The sequence below is a fragment of the Coregonus clupeaformis genome, chromosome 1 (genome assembly GCF_020615455.1).
Source record: "Coregonus clupeaformis isolate EN_2021a chromosome 1, ASM2061545v1, whole genome shotgun sequence".
Lineage (NCBI taxonomy): Eukaryota > Metazoa > Chordata > Actinopteri > Salmoniformes > Salmonidae > Coregonus > Coregonus clupeaformis.
In genome coordinates this window covers 83000150-83022664 of record NC_059192.1, presented here as the reverse complement: position 1 = coordinate 83022664, position 22515 = coordinate 83000150, and the positions used below count along the sequence as shown (strand labels likewise).

At 41.7% G+C, this 22515-nt stretch overlaps 1 protein-coding gene across 1 annotated transcript in view; it reads right to left on the bottom strand.

Moving 5' to 3' along the window:
• LOC121575262 (CUB and sushi domain-containing protein 1-like) overlaps positions 1-22515 on the bottom strand; it is a 190404-nt gene that overhangs the window by 119716 nt on the left and 48173 nt on the right. The window contains exons 16-23 of the mRNA XM_041888234.2: positions 19407-19563; positions 13635-13826; positions 12619-12745; positions 11139-11341; positions 10524-10715; positions 9526-9664; positions 8721-8908; positions 7011-7205 (exon numbers count right to left, since the gene is read on the bottom strand). Coding sequence (XP_041744168.2) covers positions 7011-7205; positions 8721-8908; positions 9526-9664; positions 10524-10715; positions 11139-11341; positions 12619-12745; positions 13635-13826; positions 19407-19563 — 1393 coding nt within the window. The remainder of the gene's footprint in view (positions 1-7010; positions 7206-8720; positions 8909-9525; positions 9665-10523; positions 10716-11138; positions 11342-12618; positions 12746-13634; positions 13827-19406; positions 19564-22515) is intronic.

Here is a 22515-nt window from a genome sequence, read left to right as displayed (position 1 = left end):
GCGCTCCGGTACCGCTTGCCGTGCGGTAGCAGAGAGAACAGTCTATGACTAGGGTGGCTGGAGTCTTTGGCAAGTTTTAGGGCCTTCCTCTGACACCGCCTGGTATAAAGGTCCTGGATGGCTTGGCCCCAGTGATGTACTGGGCCGTACGCACTACCCTCTGTAGTGCCTTGCGGTCGGAGGCCGAGCAGTTGATTTACCAGGCAGTGATGCAACCAGTCAGGATGCTATCGATGGTGCAGCTGTAGAACTTTTTGAGGATCTGAGGACCCATGCCAAATCATTTCAGTCTCCTGAGGGGGAATAGGCTTTGTCGTGCCCTCTTCACGACTGTCTTGGTGTGTTTGGACCATGATAGTTTGTTGGTGATGTGGACACAAAGGAACTTGAAACTCTCAACCTGCTCCACTACAGCCCTGTCGATGAGAATGGGGGCGTGCTCGGTCCTCCTTTTCCTGTAGTCCACAATCATCTCCTTTGTCTTGATCATGTTGAGGGAGAGGTTGTTTTCTGGCACCACACTGCCAGGATGTCCTCTATCAAAATGTTGTTTCATCTAGCCAAAATCCATGACCTTGAACGAACGACTTCCAACGATTTTAAATAAATAATTTCCCTTCCTTTCATGGATTTAAAACTTGTTCTTCAGAACATGGCTTTAGTGTAGCGTATACACACCCACAATCCTCTTTGAAGGTGACATAACTAAAATATTTTCAGGATTAGAAATAAACATAACTGACAGACAATACAAGCAAATGGCCTGTGAAACAGCAACCTTTGCTTCACATCCCCTTGGTTTTCAGAGTGATTTCCAATTGTGCCTGCTGTGTGCTTTTCATTTTAGAAACACAGTAAAGTGGTATTCATATCACCGATCAAATTTTGCGTGTGCATTCTGTTGGCTATTGGAGGTAGGCTATTATACAACTGCTGAAAGGGCCAGAACAAGCCATTTAGCTCATTACCTACGCTCTCTTTCAAGCCCAGGGAATCGAATCGATCAACAGAGGCCATTGTGCCATTGTTGAGAGGCCTTGTGAATCACTAACAACATCATGTCTCACCCTTACAATCCACACACTTTTCCTTTATGGAGTTCAGGGATTAAACAGCATGTGCTCGGACATCCATAAATCAATGTTATGGTACCACATTGTCACTGTTTAACAAGCTTGATAATGGCAAATTATATTTAGATAAGCTCTTAGCGGAAAGATACTTTCCCATTTATGAAAGGTTCAATGAGACAAAACCAAGGACTACAGAACACCTGAAAGTCAGGTTCAATTTAATGACATAATGGAGAAGCAGACAGTGATCCTGAGGTCCTTAGCTGTACCACAAGTTCAACCAAACTGTGCCGCTATGTCCATGACTGTCACGTTCGTTGAGAGACGGGTCAGACCAAGGTGCAGCGTGGTATGCGAACATGTTTATTAAATCAACTAGACATAAACAAAACAAGAAACAACGTAACGTGAAGTCCTCAGGCTAAACACATACAAGCCTATACACGGAACAAGAACCCACAACCATAGTAGGCAACTGGGCTACCTAACTATGATCCCCAATCAGAGACAACGAGCGACAGCTGTCTCTGATTGGGAATCACACCCGGCCAAACATAGAAACACAACTCTAGATCCTAACCATAGAAAACATAGATGATTCACACACCCTGACTCCACAAACAAGAGTTCCATACGTCAGGGTGTGACAATGACCAAGCCAAAACTCTAATAACGCAATGTAATTTAATAATTCCATTAAGAATGAGATATTGAATATTTAAGTCACATCCATAATGCACAATGTTTAACAAGTGAATCCAGCTCATGGTATGAATGCTCTAGCTCGTCACCAAACCAAAATAAAATACAATAATAAAGGAAGAATGAAGATGGAAAAGGCAAAGGGCCAAATGTACCATCAGTGTACGCAAATAAATGATCTGGGAGTGAAGGATTGAGAGCTCTCTCTCTCAAGGGGCAAGGCATTTTGGCTCAATCAAAAAGGGTCAACTAATCAACACATGGTTTTTAAAAGCTAAAATCCCCTTAGACTGACTTACAAACAGGGGTCAGGAGTGTTATCAATGTAAAACCATTATAGATCCATTGCTTCATTTTTAGTACTGGTTTGTTCTCCAGTCTCCTGTTGTTGTTGTAAACTAAATATATCCTTCGAAACTAACTTTGGAGTTTCTTCAGTGTTCAACCCAGTATGCTGTTTGCTTTGCTTCAGCTGTGTCTTGGTACACAAAACACCCTCTATTGTTTATGTGAACACCAGAGTAACTTTTTTTTTCTTTTCTTTTAGGGGGTAGATCAGCTTTAATATTGCAGATAGATTGTAACTTCCATCTATGTAATTGTCTGCATCACTTCCAATCCCCCATATGCAAATATATACATATACATACAGTGGGGAAAAAAAGTATTTAGTCAGCCACCAATTGTGCAAGTTCTCCCATTTAAAAAGATGAGAGAGGCCTGTAATTTTCATCATAGGTACACGTCAACTATGACAGACAAATTGAGAAAAAAAAATCCTGAAAATCACATTGTAGGATTTTTAATGAATTTATTTGCAAATTATGGTGGAAAATAAGTATTTGGTCACCTAGAAACAAGCAAGATTTCTGGCTCTCACAGACCTGTAACTACTTCTTTAAGAGGCTCCTCTGTCCTCCACTCGTTACCTGTATTAATGGCACCTGTTTGAACTTGTTATCAGTATAAAAGACACCTGTCCACAACCTCAAACAGTCACACTCCAAACTCCACTATGGCCAAGACCAAAGAGCTGTCAAAGGACACCAGAAACAAAATTGTAGACCTGCACCAGGCTGGGAAGACTGAATCTGCAATAGGTAAGCAGCTTGGTTTGAAGAAATCAACTGTGGGAGCAATTATTAGGAAATGGAAGACATACAAGACCACTGATAATCTCCCCTCGATCTGGGGCTCCACGCAAGATCTCACCCCGTGGGGTCAAAATGATCACAAGAACGGTGAGCAAAAATCCCAGAACCACACGGGGGGACCTAGTGAATGACCTGCAGAGAGCTGGGACCAAAGTAACAAAGCCTACCATCAGTAACACACTACGCCGCCAGGGACTCAAATCCTGCAGTGCCAGACGTGTCCCCCTGCTTAAGCCAGTACATGTCCAGGCCCGTCTGAAGTTTGCTAGAGTGCATTTGGATGATCCAGAAGAGGATTGGGAGAATGTCATATGGTCAGATGAAACCAAAATAGAACTTTTTGGTAAAAACTCAACTCGTCGTGTTTGGAGGACAAAGAATGCTGAGTTGCATCCAAAGAACACCATACCTACTGTGAAGCATGGGGGTGGAAACATCATGCTTTGGGGCTGTTTTTCTGCAAAGGGACCAGGACGACTGATCCGTGTAAAGGAAAGAATGAATGGGGCCATGTATCGTGAGATTTTGAGTGAAAACCTCCTTCCATCAGCAAGGGCATTGAAGATGAAACGTGGCTGGGTCTTTCAGCATGACAATGATCCCAAACACACCGCCCGGGCAACGAAGGAGTGGCTTCATAAGAAGCATTTCAAGGTCCTGGAGTGGCCTAGCCATTCTCCAGATCTCAACCCCATAGAAAATATTTGGAGGGAGTTGAAAGTCCGTGTTGCCCAGCGACAGCCCCAAAACATCACTGCTCTAGAGGAGATCTGCATTGGAGGAATGGGCCAAAATACCAGCAACAGTGTGTGAAAACGTTTGACCTGTGTCATTGCCAACAAAGGGTATATAACAAAGTATTGAGCAACTTTTGTTATTGACCAAATACTTATTTTCCACCATAATTTGCAAATAAATTCATAAAAAATCCTACAATGTGATTTTCTGGATTTTTTTTTCTCATTTTGTCTGTCATAGTTGACGTGTACCTATGATGAAAATTACAGGCCTCTCTCATCTTTTTAAGTGGGAGAACATGCACAATTGGTGGCTGACTAAATACTTTTTTTCCCCACTGTACATACACATACATATAAATACATACATACATATATATACATATCCTTTTTTAAAATATATTTTCCTTTATTACTATCCAACCCCACCACCCCTTCCCAAATTGGAGTAAACTAGTGAACAACAACGCTTAAGCCTTCCAGCTTATACATACAGTGGGGGAAAAAAGTATTTAGTCAGCCACCAATTGTGCAAGTTCTCCCACTTAAAAAGATGAGAGAGGCCTGTAATTTTCATCATAGGTACACGTCAACTATGACAGACAAAATGTGGAAAAGAAATCCAGAAAATCACATTGTAGGATTTTTTATGCATTTATTTGCAAATTATGGTGGAAAATAAGTATTTGGTCAATAACAAAAGTTTCTCAATACTTTTGTTATATACCCTTTGTTGGCAATGACACAGGTCAAATGTTTTCTGTAAGTCTTCACAAGGTTTTCACACACTGTTGCTGGTATTTTGGCCCATTCCTCCATGCAGATCTTCTCTAGAGCAGTGATGTTTTGGGGCTGTCGCTGGGCAACACGGACTTTCAACTCCCTCCAAAGATTTTCTATGGGGTTGAGATCTGGATACTGGCTGGGCCACTCCAGGACCTTGAAATGCTTCTTACGAAGCCACTCCTTCGTTGCCCGGGCGGTGTGTTTGGGATCATTGTCATGCTGAAAGACCCAGCCACGTTTCATCTTCAATGCCCTTGCTGATGGAAGGAGGTTTTCACTCAAAATCTCACGATACATGGCCCCATTCATTCTTTCCTTTACACGGATCAGTCGTCCTGGTCCCTTTGCAGAAAAACAGCCCCAAAGCATGATGTTTCCACCCCCATGCTTCACAGTAGGTATGGTGTTCTTTGGATGCAACTCAGCATTCTTTGTCCTCCAAACACGACGAGTTGAGTTTTTACCAAAAAGTTCTATTTTGGTTTCATCTGACCATATGACATTCTCCCAATCCTCTTCTGGATCATCCAAATGCACTCTAGCAAACTTCAGACGGGCCTGGACATGTACTGGCTTAAGCAGGGGGACACGTCTGGCACTGAAGGATTTCAGTCCCTGGCGGCGTAGTGTGTTACTGATGGTAGGCTTTGTTACTTTGGTCCCAGCTCTCTGCAGGTCATTCACTAGGTCCCCCCGTGTGGTTCTGGGATTTTTGCTCACCGTTCTTGTGATTATTTTGACCACACGGGGTGAGATCTTGCGTGGAGCCCCAGATCGAGGGAGATTATCAGTGGTCTTGTATGTCTTCCATTTCCTAATAATTGCTCCCACAGTTGATTTCTTCAAACCAAGCTGCTTACCTATTGCAGATTCAGTCTTCCCAGCCTGGTGCAGGTCTACAATTTTGTTTCTGGTGTCCTTTGACAGCTCTTTGGTCTTGGCCATAGTGGAGTTTGGAGTGTGACTGTTTGAGGTTGTGGACAGGTGTCTTTTATACTGATAACAAGTTCAAACAGGTGCCATTAATACAGGTAACGAGTGGAGGACAGAGGAGCCTCTTAAAGAAGAAGTTACAGGTCTGTGAGAGCCAGAAATCTTGCTTGTTTGTAGGTGACCAAATACTTATTTTCCACCATAATCTGCAAATAAATTCATAAAAAATCCTACAATGTGATTTTCTGGATTTTTTCCCCTCAATTTGTCTGTCATAGTTGACGTGTACCTATGATGAAAATTACAGGCCTCTCTCATCTTTTTAAGTGGGAGAACTTGCACAATTGGTGGCTGACTAAATACTTTTTACCCCCACTGTAACTATATATATTTTATGGACACAGTCAATTTTACAATAATTCAATTTTGTTTGTTTTTACTCCGGAACTTCCTCTACCCTCAACCTCTCCGATCATTTTCATGATGTCCATCCGGTTTGCTTCTATATGCCATATCTTTCTAATTGTGCTCTTTCACAAAAGCTCTCACCTATAACCTATAAACATATTATGGACACAGTATGCTTTACATTAGTTATCTTGTTGTTATTAGTTGTTGTTAGTTGTTATTAGTACCATCCTTGAGCTCCATTCAGCTCCATTCAACACCTCCCATCTATCTCTTAACACCATCCATATTGGATTTCTATTTGCCATATAAATATTTTTCAACTGTACTGTGATGTTACACAAAAGTTCTGAACCCTTCTATTCTTATTGTTTCTACAGATTGTAAATTAAAAATAAACATTTTTGTGAAATATTATTACTTCTTAATTATATTTAATCAGATTTAACCAAATCTCTCAAAAGAAGGAGCTCAGGTGGATTTTCTCTCATGGGTCTCACACTCCCCTCTTGATCTGACACTTCCTTGAATAAGAAATAAAAAAAACAGGTTAAAAGGTTTAAAAAGTAGAAGCTAGCTAATGCTAGTTTGCGTATGTTTCCATGAACATAGCTTATATCTGAAAACGATGAGCTTTATGCATACATCTAACAATTGTATTGAAAACAACATCATTCCACGTTCATCATGTCAACCATAACACTTTGGTGTGTGTCTCCCATATCCAAGTCATGTCTCAAGTGGCCATGCTGCTATAAGGTAGAGGCTTGGTGTGTGAAGTGGCAGGGTGGATGCATAGAGACGGTGAGTGGCAGCAACTACAAGGCTTTTGTGTCTCCTCAGAGACGCAGGGACATAAAGGACAGAGAGAGAAAGAGGGAGAGAGAGGGGGATGAAAAAGAGAGGGAGTGTGAAAGGACGCGTGAGTGGCAGTTGTCACCGCCCAAGCTCTCACGACTGTCAATTAATGACAGAAAGTTCAGCCTTGGTCTTTGAAAAGCCCATACTCTCCTCTTGTGCAAAGAAAAACATTTGGTAAAACTAGTGAACATTGGCTTGATATTAGCCTTGATTGATAGTGGTGATGATGGTATCAAGACCAACCAATTAGACTTGAAGGGAGAACAACAACAACAACACAAGGTATACTCTCTTTGATAAGCTGTTGCAAATCAGTTTTTAGAACTGTAAGCAAACCAAAACCGAAAATATCTTACCTTTACACGTTGGTAGGGCCTTGTCCCATATAGGTTTTCCATCCGAACCGATAACGCATGTGATTGTGGCTTGTCCAACAGCAGTATATCCAGAGTTACATTGATAGGTCACTGTGGAGCCCAGTTTGTAGTCCATCCCCACACGACTGCCGTTCATGATATTTCCAGGGTCAAAGCATGCCTCCCTGGGTTTCTCTGTGGAATAGAAAACATACACAAGCTCAAGATAAAGTACTGTGCAGGACAACAGACCTTGAGCAGAGAGACTTGATCTCAATACAACACCAAGGAGGAAAATGTAAAACCATTTTTCTTTGGGCTAAAGCATTGTAACTTATCCATAAATGCAAAAGAAACTCAGCAGTTGAAAAGCCCAGATATCATGAACAGGTAGGGTATGCATCCTGGGTTATTGGGTGCATTCAAACACTGAACATTCCAGGGATTCCCAGAAGCTGCTACTGATGTTTCTATCTCCTAGCCTATCACCTAGACTTCTGCTGTGGCTCTGCGGTGAACCTTAATGTAGGAGGCAGAACACAGGGAGTTTGAGTGTAAAAAAGAGCAGGTTGAGTTGCTCCAAGGTATCCTCAATAGAAAAGACCAGCACAGAGGCGAATGCAAGGTAAGCATGTGGGTCTGTAGAGGCAGCCAACCAGTGTCCTTCTGGCAACAGACACTCAGAGGACAGTTGGAAAAAGCTTTGGAGGTGGTGCTTGTATACACTGCCAAACAAGATGACAGCTAACAGCCCACTTCTTTCTGCTGCCCTGTGCTTTTGGGAGCGGTGAAAGTAGGAGGCCTGTGGTGGGAGATTCTATCACTGAAATTGCTATAGTGCATCACAATTTCAATACCCAGAGAGGGGAAATGCTTCTCAACATATAAGGCCAAAGTCCACATGCTGATGTCCATAACCTAAAGCTACATTTTGAAATGGATTGATGAATACATTAGAAATACAGTAGTAGAAAACATCATAACAAATATATGAAGTATATTACAGTAATAAGTATGAAAACAGAAACGTCAATGTATTCTCAACATTTAAATTACCTTAGTTACTGGTACATGGATGGGGAGAAAAACTGAGAACATATGAGATTCATTTACAGAAAAAAGTGTTTTTAGCCTTGGGAGATGACAGATCTCACCCAGTTCCCATGCAAGGTAACTAACTGCTCTTATTGACAAAAGCACAGCTAAATACAGGGCCGTCTGTACAAAATCAAACAACAAATTATGCTATTGATTGGTTTTAATAAGTCTTCCAAGATGAACGAGAGGTTGAAAGGGCAAAATACTATACACATCTGTGTTCATGTGTTTTGTGACCTTCATGGACTTGCCATAATAAATAAATCAAATTATCCAGTCGATCTAGTTCTATCATCAATGCATTCAATTAAAAAAGCATTTAATAACATACTGTTTTTCAGATGCTGAATAGCTCTCTATGAACAACAGGCAAAAGGGCCAGCTAAAATAAGGACAGCTAGCTGACAGGAAGAAAAACATGCAATAAGGCTTTATCAAAAAATATAGTCTACAAAATATATTCTCCAGTGTCTGGAAATCTTTCATCCTAACAACCTATATCTATTGAAAACATTTCTATAGAGACATCAACCTTACTATATGGCCAGTGCTATACACTTTCAAAGAAACCTAGGGTCACCTCCTACGAGACCAACATGATGCATCGCTTGCCTTTGAATTCAATGGCAAAACCAGACATCCCGAGGGAGGCGTCACTCCTGAAGGCGAGGAAGAGGCTGTTGCCACTGCTCTCGATGCGCTCCGGGGCCTGGTTTCCATGCAAGCTGCTGATCAGTGGACCATTGGAGTTGTCACCCTCATAGATGTGCAGGAAGTCATAGCTGGGCTCCATGTTGAAACTGGGAGCATACAAAAGAGAACCAGGGTTATAAAAGACTGATGCCTAATTCACACTATAGGGTCAATCAGAACCATACTCTGCTGGCTCGGATATTTCCTTTTCACATATTTCCTTTCACATTGTCTATTCCAGCAACTATGGCGAGGCCAGCCCGGTTCAGCTTGGCCCTGAATCAGGCATGTGGGGGCTGTCTGTACTGTCTATAACTGTCATTAGAGGGAAGGTGAGCTGGTAATGTTCTGATGAATCTGAGATCAACTGATAACAGTTTGTTTTTTGATTTTTGTCATTGGAGTCAATGTAATTCCTGTGGGTACATACAGACTAATAAACACAGCTAGCTTGTATTCTACATTCAGTAACATGAGCTAAAATCATACATTTTATAAAAGCTTGTAGGTATCATCTAGGGATATTGGGTAATACAGTACAACACATCGATTTGGATAATATTTGAACAAAGGCAAACTATTTCACCTCAAACACAGGTGTTTGATGTTTGTTTACGGTAATTGCCAAACTGACAAAGACAGAGTGGATACGCTCTTTCCATCTGTTCTTTGACTTTGGTCCTTATTACCGTGGGTGGCTCACAGCGTAGCATGAGCAACATACCTTTTGAAAATTAGGGCAATAACAAAGTCAGGGTTGACTTTAATTCTCCAGTCACATTCCTTTCCTGGTGGGTATGGCTGTGGATAGTTGGGTGATAGAATCACCCCAGCAGGGCCTGTCACGTTGCCGCCGCAGGTAGCTAGCACATCAAGGAGAGTGAGGGCAACACACAGGTTTTAATACGACATGTCTCCAACACATTAAATGTTTACGGTGATTGAAGTGACAAAACAGGCCCCCATAGACATTCAGTGACAAACAGTAGTGATGGAATTCCTTCCTGCAACTGTCATTCAGAAGGGTTATTAGCATCTTTGCTTTTTCTTTTTAGCATTGTGTGAGACTTGTTCTATTGTCAATTTAAGTGTGTGTGCTAAGCAAAATCCTGTCAATCATGTGCTTGTTTGGGAGGGTTTGTGAGAGCAACATTTTTATAACCTTAGTAATCTTCCACCGTTACTAATGATTCTGCCTATAAATGGCCTTCCATCAAGCAATGATCAGTGTTGTAGTAAACATGTCAAATGACTAGAAGTGACTAAGTGTACTGTCTGACAAAGGATTTGTTGATAATGGCAGAAAATGCCAATTACATTTCAGTTACTGATGAATCATTCTTCACACGGGGACTCACACTCTACTGAGACATGGTTTACATTCTTAAGGATTCATTCATTCTAATAATAAACATGTCAATCATTCAACATAAAGTAATTAAGCCGACACAAATGAGTGGTTAGGTGCCCAACACCAACAGTAAGTCATTCATAAAACACTGCTTACATGTATTTTTAGATACCACAAATCCTTCAACGAAACAAGGCAGTGGGACACTATAGGCCTAGTATACAGATTCCAAATATCCTTCTTGCAGCAGAATAATCCTAAAGGGAACATCTACCTATTATACAAACCCTTTGTTGACATACAGGTAAAGCCATGAACAGAAATAACAATTAAGTTCTTTCTCCATTACTGTGGAGGTCAAAGCAACATACCTATACAGGTAGGAGGGTCTGGCTGCCAATAGAACCTGTTATTGAGCTGTACACAGGTGATCTTGTCTAGGCCCTGGACCTGGTAACCTGGGTCACACTGGAAGGTGATAGTGTCCCCAGGCTCCCGACTATCCCCGTAACGCGTCCCATTCTGGGGTGTCCCGGGGTCATTACAGGTCGTCGCAGTAGTAGCTGAAATCACACAAATGAATCACTTATAAACATGAGACAAATGCTGACATTTTGACAGGACGGTTTTAAATCATACAACTCTCATGTTTTTTAGCCAAAGGCTGATAATGATATAAGCTTAATTTGATGTGTTGAAATCATTGGACTGGCAGCAAACTGATTTGTGGAGACTAATTGTCTTTTAAATCATATTTCCAGAAAATATTTGCCATTTATATGCAAATGCAATGCTCAATTTCATTTACATTTGTATGAAATACTTATTTGTCAAAATGATTTGTCATAACAGTGATTTATACATGGCCCAGAGTAGGATAGAGAGAGGGAAATGTCAAGAAACATCCTGTAGCCTTTGTCTGAAAAGCTACTGAATAGAATGTCATATCCGAATTCCTCTGGTCCATTGTGACAGGTACTACTTACTTGAGAACTGAATGGAGAAGCCTGACTTGCTGATGAAGTAATCACTGTCAAACTGGAGTGTTAGGATGTTGAAGGTGCTATGGGTGTCTTCGGGCAGAGCTGACCCACTCCATTCCTTCAAGAGGATACCCCCCTCTGTTGGACCATCCCACACCTTCAGAATGTCATGAGCCACTTCCGTGTCAAACACTATGAAGTGGAGACTAAATAGAGAGAGGGAGGGGGATATTTGTATTTGTATTTTTGTATTTATTAGGGATCCCCATTAGCTGTTGCTAAGGCAGCAGCTACTCTTCCTGGGGTCCAAACATATTAAAGCACTTACATTACATATAAAACAAAAGATAAAACAGTACATCATATAACATTATTACACCACTATATCTACAATACAAAATGTACAATACAAAATGTATAATACCACCATACAACAATATTACAATGTATGCGTATGCATGTGTCTGTACCTTTGTGTGTGTCTCTTCACAGTCCCCGTTGTTCCATAAGGTGAATTTTTACCTGTTTTTTAAAATCTGATTCTACTGCTTGCATATTGATTATACACTATGCACCTCTTCAAGAATTAGAACCTTTCATACTGAAGTCCGGTCTTACCATTGGTTTACATCTGTGACAAACACCTATACAGTCAACAATACTCCATAAATCAACTGACCAAGGGTAGCTACTGACTTGTAATAAGAAAATATCATTGGAATTCTATAGAACCAGTTCTCGAGTAATGTCTCAGACCGATGAAACATCTATATCAGATCGTTCTTGCTCACCAAACCATTTAAGCAATGTTTCAATTATTTTTAGCAATAACTAGGGAGAGGATGAATTCCTTTGATTTTTACATTTTTATTCATTTAGCAGACGCTCCTATCCAGAGTGACTTTAATTAGTGCATTCATAAAGGTGAGACAACAACATATCACAATCGTAGCAAGTACATTTTCCCTTAACAAAGTAGTTCTCAGCAAAGTCAGTGCTAGTAGGAAAAGACAAGTGCCGTGGGATTTATTTAAAATACTCTTTAAAGAGTTCGGGTTTCAGAAGTTTTCCTTTAAAAAGTCTAATAGCCAGTGATGTCAATTGTATCTCTCCTCCTCCTTGATCCGTAAATTGCTTGAACTGAATTGGCATATCTGATTTCAATGGCATTTCAAGCGGGCATAATTGGTTTATCTTTGGGGGTTATTGTTTTGTTTTTAAGAAGCCAGTAATGGACCTGAAGGAATAAATGCTAATGTAAAGGAAGGCCTAGCAGTGGGGTGAAATGCAATCAGCAATGGCACATTTAATCACAGCTTATTTTCCAAAAGTGCAGCAGAACAATTGCTCCGCTATACTAGACACGCCTCACAATAAACTAGCTGATTTCATTTCACATTTAAATGGAGTCAAGAAAAATTGGGTTATTGTGTATCTAATTGCCTATTCCAAGGGGGTGTGTCCCTATTGTGAGATACTGTACCTGATGGTCTTGCCTGTGTCCGCTTCGATAGACCAGGTACAGTGGAGGTTGTTGTCGTAGGGTGCAGGGTAACCCGGGGAGAGTATCCGTCCAGATATTGCACCTGCGATGTGGCCTCCGCATTCAGCTAGATAAGGAAACCAAAACGGCTCATATCATCACAATAGAAATCCGACTAAATAAGCCTTAGCTGATGCACCTTAGGCTGGATTCTCTCTCTGGCATCAACCAGCTGAATGTATAAACATCATATAATACATCACATCATTACATGCACTTGAAAGAATCAAATATGTTCTCAAGCTTCTCCACATACATGTGTATTATTTTAGTGACCGCTGACAACACAGAAAAAGAGGAGAGGATATCCCTAGTATGTTGCTTCGTTCAAAGGAAATAAAAAATACAATGGCAGCCTAAGGCAATGTCATCTATTTTCCATGCTACTTTTCAGCTGTATGGAAATGTGTCTGAACCGAGCTAGGCTAATTAAGGAATGAGGCTGAAGAATGACAGTGTAATGTATCAGTTCTCTCCAGCACAGAAAGCTCAGACTGTCCATACTTCAATTAAGAGGGAGACACACAAGGTTTCTATAGCTTTAGGGGCAATAATATAGCCAGCATTAGGGGATAAATGTTCATAGCTGTTAACTAGCGTAACTATTAAAGTATAATATAAATGACAGCATGTTAGCCCAGGGTTTGACTCGTAGTTAGCCTGAGAGAGCGTAACTGGCAAAGCTGGTAATTTAATGGAATCAATACGATATTAATAACAGTGGAACAGAATGCAGACAACACAACAAATTCCATGTTGACTGGTAAAATTGTATAATATTTTCAAACGCACCAGATGAAAATGAATCCTTTAATATGGGCATCTTGAACATGACCATTACCATGGTAATTAAAATGTAAACAAAATGTTACTTAGGAATGGAAAGTGTTTCGCCATAATCAGAAAATGTATCCTTGATGATGAGATTTGTCTATTTTCGGCAGTGACTCACTCACCTAGACAGGAAGGTAAAGGTTTGTCCCAAACCCTACGGTCTCCACTTAGGCATGTCAGAGTGCTGCTTCCATGGAGAGTATAGCCAGGGTTACAACTGTACAACACAAATGTGTTTGCAAAATGGCCGTCATCTTGAATTTTGTATCCATAATTCGGAGTTCCTGGTTCTTCACACTTGACAAGGTCAAAACCTACAACGACAGACTTGAGACTTTAGCCCATTCAAACATAACAAACATTCATTTATTTTCATTAATGACAAAGGTTGAACAATAAAAAATACATCTGTCCAGTGAAATGAAGCAAGCTGCTTCAAGCATTCTAGTTTGACTTTATATTAGCGATGCTTTTCATACATCAGCCTAGAGCATTCAATATTGTAGTTTAAGGTTACTGTAGAATGAATGGTAGCACCTACACTAGCGGTCAAAAGTTTGGACACACCTACTCATTCAAGGGTTTTTCTTTATTTTTACTATTTTCTACATTGTAGAATAATAGTGAAGACACCAAAACTATGAAATAACACATATGGAATCATGTAGTAACCAAAAAAGTGTTAAACAAATCAAAATATATTTTATAATTTTATAGCTTTGCACACTCTTGGCATTCTCTCAACCAGCTTCATGAGGTAGTCACCTGGAATGCATTTTAATTAACAGGTGTGCCTTCTTAAAAGTTAATTTGTGGTATTTCTTTCCTTCTTAATGCATTTGAGCAAATCAGTTGTGTTGTTACAAGGTAGGGGGGTATACAAAAGATAGCCCTATTTGGTAAATGACCAAGTCCATATTATGGCAAGAACAGCTCAAATAAGCAAAGAAAAACAACACTCCATCATTACTTTAAGACATGAAGGTCAGTCAATACAGAACATTTGAAGAACTTTGAACATTTCTTCAAGTGCAGTCGCAAATACCATCAAGCGCTATGATGAAACTGGCTCTCATGAGGACCGCCACAGGAATGGAAGACCCAGAGTTAGCTCTGCTGCAGAGGAAAAGTTCATTAGAGTTACCAGCCTCAGAAATTGCAGCCCAAATAAATGCTTCCCAGAGTTCAAGTAACAGACACATCTCAACATCAACTGTTCAGAGGAGACTGTGTGAATCAGGCCTTCATGGTCGAATTGCTGCAAATAAACCACTACTAAAGGACACCAATAAGAAGAAGAGACTTGCTTGGGCCAAGAAACACGAGCAATGGACATTAGACCGGTGGAAATTTGTCCTTTGGTCTGGAGTCCAAATTGGAGATTTTTGGTTCCAACCGCCGTGTCTTTGTGAGACGCGGTGTGGGTGAACGGATGATCTCTGCATGTGTATTTCCCACCGTAAAGCATGGAGGAGGAGGTGTTATGGTGTGGGGGTGCTTTGCTGGTGACACTGTCTTTGATTTATTTAGAATTCAAGGCACACTTAACCAGCACGGCTACCACAGCATTCTGCAGCAATACACGATCCCATCTGGTTTGGGCTTAGTGGGACTATCATTTGTTTTTCAACAGGACAATGACCCAACACACCTCCAGGCTGTGTAAGGCGCCGGAAGAAGATGGCTGCCGTTTTACAGCCCTCTAACCAATTGTACTATTATGTGTGTTTTTCCGCGTTATTTGTAATTTATTTTGTACATAATGTTTCTGCCATCGTCTCTTATAACCAAAGAGAGCTTCTGGATATCAGGACAGCGATTACTCACCTCGCGTTGGACGAACACTTTTTCTTCAACGAGGCGTTCGCGAAGGATATTCTACAGACTCCCGACAAGGCCCAGATCCCCGTCATTCGCGTGAGGAAGAGACGGAGATATCGTGGGCGCAGATCCGGGTGCCTTGTAAGGATACGACGGCGAACGAGTAAACTGCCTCTCCCATCAATCCTATTAGCCAACGTTCAAGCTTTGGAGAATAAAATGGACGATTTAAGATTACGGTTATCCTACCAACGGGACATTAAAAACTGTAATATCTTATGTTTCACGGAGTCGTGGCTGAACGACGACAATGATAACATTCAGCTAGCAGGCTATACGCTACATCGGCAGGACAGAACGGCAGACTCGGGTAAGACGAGGGGTGGCGGTCTCTGTATATTTGTAAACAACAGCTGGTGCACAAAATCAAATACTAAGGAAGTCTCAAGGTTTTGCTCGCCTGAGGTAGAGTATCTTATGATAAGCTGTAGACCACACTATTTACCAAGAGAGTTTTCATCTATATTTTTCATAGCTGTCTATTTACCACCACAAACCAATGCTGGCATTAAGATTGCACTGAATGAGTTGTACAAGGCCATTAATCAACAGGAAAACGCTCATCCAGATGCAGCGCTCCTAGTAGCAGGGGACTTTAATGCAGGGAAACTTAAATCCGTTCTACCTAATTTCTACCAGCATGTTAAATGTGCAACCAGAGGGGAAAAAACTCTAGACCACCTTTACTCCACACACAGAGATGCATACAAAGCTCTCCCTCGCCCTCCATTTGGCAAATCTGACCATAACTCTATCCTCCTGATTCCTGCTTATAAGCAAAAACTGAAGCAGGAAGCACCAGTGATTCGGCTAATAAAAAAGTGGTCAGATGACGCAGATGCTAAGCTACAGGACTGTTTTGCTAGCACAGACTGGAACATGTTCCGGGATTCTTCAGACAGCATTGAGGAGTACACCACATCAGTCACTGGCTTCATCAATAAGTGCATCGATGATGTCGTCCCCACAGTGACCGTACGTACATACCCCAACCAGAAGCCATGGATTACAGGAAACATCCGCACTGAGCTAAAGGGTAGAGCTGCCGCTTTCAAGGAACGGGACTCTAACCCGGACGCTTATAAGAAATCCCGCTATGACCTCCGACGAACCATCAAACAGGCAAAGAGTCAATACAGGTCTAAGATTGAATCATACTACACTGGCTCTGACGCTCGTCGGATGTGGCAGGGCTTGAAAACTATTACAGACTACAAAAGGAAGCACAGCCGCGAGCTGCCCAGTGACACAAGCCTACCAGACGAGCTAAACCACTTCTATGCTCGCTTCGAGGCAAGCAACACTGAAGCATGCATGAGAGCACCAGCTGTTCCGGACGACTATGTGATCACGCTCTCCGTAGCCGATGTGAGTAAGACTTTTAAGCAGGTCAACATTCACAAGGCCGCAGGGCCAGACGGATTACCAGGACGTGTACTCCGAGCATGTGCTGACCAACTGGCAAGTGTCTTCACTGACATTTTCAACATGTCCCTGACTGAGTCTGTAATACCAACATGTTTCAAGCAGACCACCATAGTCCCCGTGCCCAAGAACTCTAAGATAACCTGCCTAAATGACTACCGACCCGTGGCACTGACGTCTGTAGCCATGAAGTGCTTTGAAAGACTGGTCATGGCTCACATCAACAGCATAATCCCAGAAACCCTAGACCCACTCCAATTTGCATACCGCCCCAACAGATCCACAGATGATGCAATCTCTATCGCACTCCACACTGCCCTTTCCCACCTGGACAAGAGGAACACCTACGTGAGAATGCTATTCATTGACTACAGCTCAGCATTCAACACCATAGTGCCCTCAAAGCTCATCACTAAGCTAAGGATCCTGGGACTAAACACCTCCCTCTGCAACTGGATCCTGGACTTCCTGACGGGCCGCCCCAGGTGGTAAGGGTAGGTAACAACACATCTGCCACACTGATCCTCAACACGGGGGCCCCTCAGGGGTGCGTGCTCAGTCCCCTCCTGTACTCTCTGTTCACCCATGACTGCATGGCCAGGCACGACTCCAACACCATCATTAAGTTTGCCGACGACACAACAGTGGTAGGCCTGATCACCGACAACGATGAGACAGCCTATAGGGAGGAGGTCAGAGATCTGGCCGTGTGGTGCCAGGACAACAACCTCTCCCTCAACGTGACCAAGACAAAGGAGATGATTGTGGACTACAGGAAAAAAAAGAGGACTGAGCACGCCCCCATTCTCATCGACGGGGCTGTAGTGGAACAGGTTGAGAGCTTCAAGTTCCTTGGTGTCCACATCACCAACGAACTATCATGGTCCAAACACACCAAGACAGTCGTGAAGAGGGCACGACAAAGCCTATTCCCCCTCAGGAGACTAAAAAGATTTGGCATGGGTCCTCAGATCCTCAAAAAATTCTACAGCTGCACCATCGAGAGCATCCTGACTGGTTGCATCACCGCCTGGTATGGCAACTGCTTGGCCTCTGACCGCAAGGCACTACAGAGGGTAGTGCGTACGGCCCAGTACATCACAGGGGCAAAGCTCCCTGCCATCCAGGACCTCTATACCAGGCGGTGTCAGAGGAAGGCCCTCAAAATTGTCAAAGACTCCAGTCACCCTAGTCATAGACTGTTCTCTCTGCTACCGCACGGCAAGCGGTACCGGAGTGCCAAGTCTAGGTCCAAAAGACTTCTCAACAGCTTCTACCCCCAAGCCATAAGACTCCTGAACAGCTAATCATGGCTACCCGGACTATTTGCACTGCCCCCCCACCCCATACTTTTTACGCTGCTGCTACTCTGTTAAGTATTTATGCATAGTCACTTTAACTCTACCCACATGTACATATTACCTCAACTACCTCAACTAGCCGGTGCCCCCGCACATTGACTATGCAACGGTACCCCCCTGTATATATAGCCTCCCTACTGTCACTTTATTCTATTGTATATATAGCCCCCTACTGTCACTTTATTTTTACTTCTGCTCTTTTTTTCTCAACACTTTTTTGTTGTTGTTTTATTCTTACTTTTTTGTTTAAAATAAATGCACTGTTGGTTAAGGGCTGTAAGTAAGCATTTCACTGTAATGTCTGCACCTGTTGTATTCGGCGCATGTGACCAATAAAATTTGATTTGATTTGATTTGATAAGGGCTATTTTACCAAGAAGGAGGGTGATGGAGTGTTGCATCAGATGACTTGGCCTCCACAATCCCCCGACCTCAACCAAATTGAGATGGTTTGGGATGAGTCGGACCGCAGAGTGAAGGAAAAGCAGCCAGCAAGTGCTCAGCATATGTGGGAAGTCCTTCAAGACTGTTGGAAAAGCATTCCAGGTGAAGCTGGTTGAGAGAATGCCAAGAGTGCGCAAAGCTGTCATCAAGGCAAAGGGTGGCTATTTGAAGAATTTCAAATATAAAATATATTTGGATTTGTTTAACACTTTTTTGGTTACTACATGATTCCATATGTGTTATTTCATAGTTTTGATGTCTTCACTCTTATTCTACAATGTAGAAGCTGAAAATAGGGGGAACATGTCGAAAATGCCTCTATCCACTCGGTATCTCCAGACCCTTGAATGAGTAGGTGTTCTAAAACTTTTGACCGGTAGTGTATATCTGTCTCAACGCACAACACACAACTGCAACTCTCACTGGCATTATAGATTATTTTGTTTACCATCTTAAACTAGACTCTCTCATGAGAAATTCACGGTATTGTACTTACTTACAAAATATATACATTCTTCAAACAAGATACATTTGTGCCTTGACCTGCAGAGGTTGTCCATCAGACCACCTTCAACTAATGTGAAAGATAACACTGTTCATATAGGGCAAGTAAACAAGGACTAAAGATACAATACGAGGCCTATTTGTTATCGGTGTAAGCTTAGAATTGGAAATTGGTTTATTCTTGAGGGGGCCAGTTTCTCAGTAAAGCCTATTTGAACATGAATCAGGGAATATCTATAGAGGCTGTCTCACATTTGTTCTAGGACATAGTCTACTTACTGCTGTACGTCAGTCTGAATCCCTTGTTGGTTTCAGTGCCGTTGCTGTTGAACTCAATCCAGAGGTGATTTGAGGTACTGTTGATGATGGCATTGTACATGTCAGTTTTTGAGAAATTGCCAAGAAGACGATGTGAAGTATCCTTTCCGTCATACACCTGTTGATGAAGGAACAACACTATAATGCACAGGTTTCTCAAAATACTATTAATATTCAAGGGAATATAATAATAATAATAATAATATAAATAATAACAGTAACGATTTACTTTGACTATATATCCATAACGCATTGATTACACATCTATAAGCATTTCATTGAAGGGTAGGTAACAACACATCTGCCACACTGATCCTCAACACGGGGGCCCCTCAGGGGTGCGTGCTCAGTCCCCTCCTGTACTCTCTGTTCACCCATGACTGCATGGCCAGGCACGACTCCAACACCATCATTAAGTTTGCCGACGACACAACAGTGGTAGGCCTGATCACCGACAACGATGAGACAGCCTATAGGGAGGAGGTCAGAGATCTGGCCGTGTGGTGCCAGGACAACAACCTCTCCCTCAACGTGACCAAGACAAAGGAGATGATTGTGGACTACAGGAAAAAAAAGAGGACTGAGCACGCCCCCATTCTCATCGACGGGGCTGTAGTGGAACAGGTTGAGAGCTTCAAGTTCCTTGGTGTCCACATCACCAACGAACTATCATGGTCCAAACACACCAAGACAGTCGTGAAGAGGGCACGACAAAGCCTATTCCCCCTCAGGAGACTAAAAAGATTTGGCATGGGTCCTCAGATCCTCAAAAAAATTCTACAGCTGCACCATCGAGAGCATCCTGACTGGTTGCATCACCGCCTGGTATGGCAACTGCTTGGCCTCTGACCGCAAGGCACTACAGAGGGTAGTGCGTACGGCCCAGTACATCACAGGGGCAAAGCTCCCTGCCATCCAGGACCTCTATACCAGGCGGTGTCAGAGGAAGGCCCTCAAAATTGTCAAAGACTCCAGTCACCCTAGTCATAGACTGTTCTCTCTGCTACCGCACGGCAAGCGGTACCGGAGTGCCAAGTCTAGGTCCAAAAGACTTCTCAACAGCTTCTACCCCCAAGCCATAAGACTCCTGAACAGCTAATCATGGCTACCCGGACTATTTGCACTGCCCCCCACCCCATACTTTTTACGCTGCTGCTACTCTGTTAAGTATTTATGCATAGTCACTTTAACTCTACCCACATGTACATATTACCTCAACTACCTCAACTAGCCGGTGCCCCCGCACATTGACTATGCAACGGTACCCCCCTGTATATATAGCCTCCCTACTGTCACTTTATTCTATTGTATATATAGCCTCCCTACTGTCACTTTATTTTTACTTCTGCTCTTTTTTTCTCAACACTTTTTTGTTGTTGTTTTATTCTTACTTTTTTGTTTAAAATAAATGCACTGTTGGTTAAGGGCTGTAAGTAAGCATTTCACTGTAATGTCTGCACCTGTTGTATTCGGCGCATGTGACCAATAAAATTTGATTTGATTTGATTTGATTCATGAACGTGTTATAACAGGTCCTAATCGCATTATTAAAGGTTAATTAATGAAATATAGCCATAGCATATCTATAGCGCATTCATGTCATGCTATGCAAGAGCTCATATTTAGGTATCTTAATAGATGCATCAATACAATTAGAGCTTAGTGTCATTATAATGTCTGTTCTCAAAAGTTTGCTTCTGCCATACCACGTTTAGAAAATTATGCTGTATATATATATATATATATATATATATATATATACACATATATATATATATATATACATACATACATAGCCTGTATTAGCCCCATTTCCCCCACCAGCCAGGGGAGGCCCGTGACTTACCCTCTTCTTCTTCTTCTTCTTCTTCTTCTTCTTCTTCTTCTTCTCACTGAGGTCAATAGTGTATGGGGTCCCCACAGGGTTGAATCCTCAGGGTAACTTTTACGGATCAAATTGTGTAGTTGATGGTCATAACTCTTTCGTAACTCTTTAACAGCCCTCCTCCACATCACAATGCAGTTGGTCATACTGGTCTATATAACTCACACATGAAGGGTCTATTAATGAATTCTATGCAGTCAAAGTAAAGTCAAATATTTTCCCATTCATAAAGCATTTATAGCTAAGCATTTATGGGGAATTGAATTTGAATGCTTGAATTTGAATCTTTGTTAAATCTATTCAAGAAAATTCAAACTGAAAAATGCCAATAGCATGATTTTTTGGCGATGTCCTCAGCAATTGTTTTCTGTCTTACGTCTGGAAAATTGAAAAAATAAAAGTTCATATTTCCTTTAACATTCACGTTGTGTCCGTATAATTTTTTATAAGTGAGGCATGTTTCAAAATGCTTTATAAATGCTTTATGAATGGGAAAATAGAAATGACAGTATGTTGACTGCATAGAATTCATACATAGACCTTTAAAGTTGGTGTTTTAGATCAGATGGCAAACTGCTCAGTTAATTACCAAGAAGTGCTTAGCTATAAATGCTTTATGAATGGGAAAATAGATTTGACTTTACTTTGACTGCATATAATTCATACATATACCCTTCATGTGTGCGTAATAGACCTGTATGACCAACTTAGGCCTAATTGTGATGTGGAGGAGGGCTGTTAATCAATTACGAAAGAGTTATGATCCTCAACTACACGATTTGGTACGTAGAATTTACCATGAGGTTTCAACCCTGTGGAGATCATCAAGCACCATTGACCTCACTGAGAAGAAGAAGAACATAAGTCACAGGCCTATAATGGCTGGTGGGGAAATGGGGCTAGTACAGGCTATATATCAGCATAACTTTCTAAACGTTGTTTGGCCTTTTGGCATATTCCCTACCACTGGTATGAGAGAAGCACACTTTTGAGAACAGCAATAATGATGACACTATGCTGTCATTGTAATGATGCATCTATTAAGATACCTAAATATGAGCTCTTGCAGAGCATGACATGAATGTACTATAGATATGTCATGGATATATTTAATTAACCTTTAATAATGCAGTTGGGACCTATTATAACAAGTTCATGAAATGCTTATAGAAGTGTAATAAATGC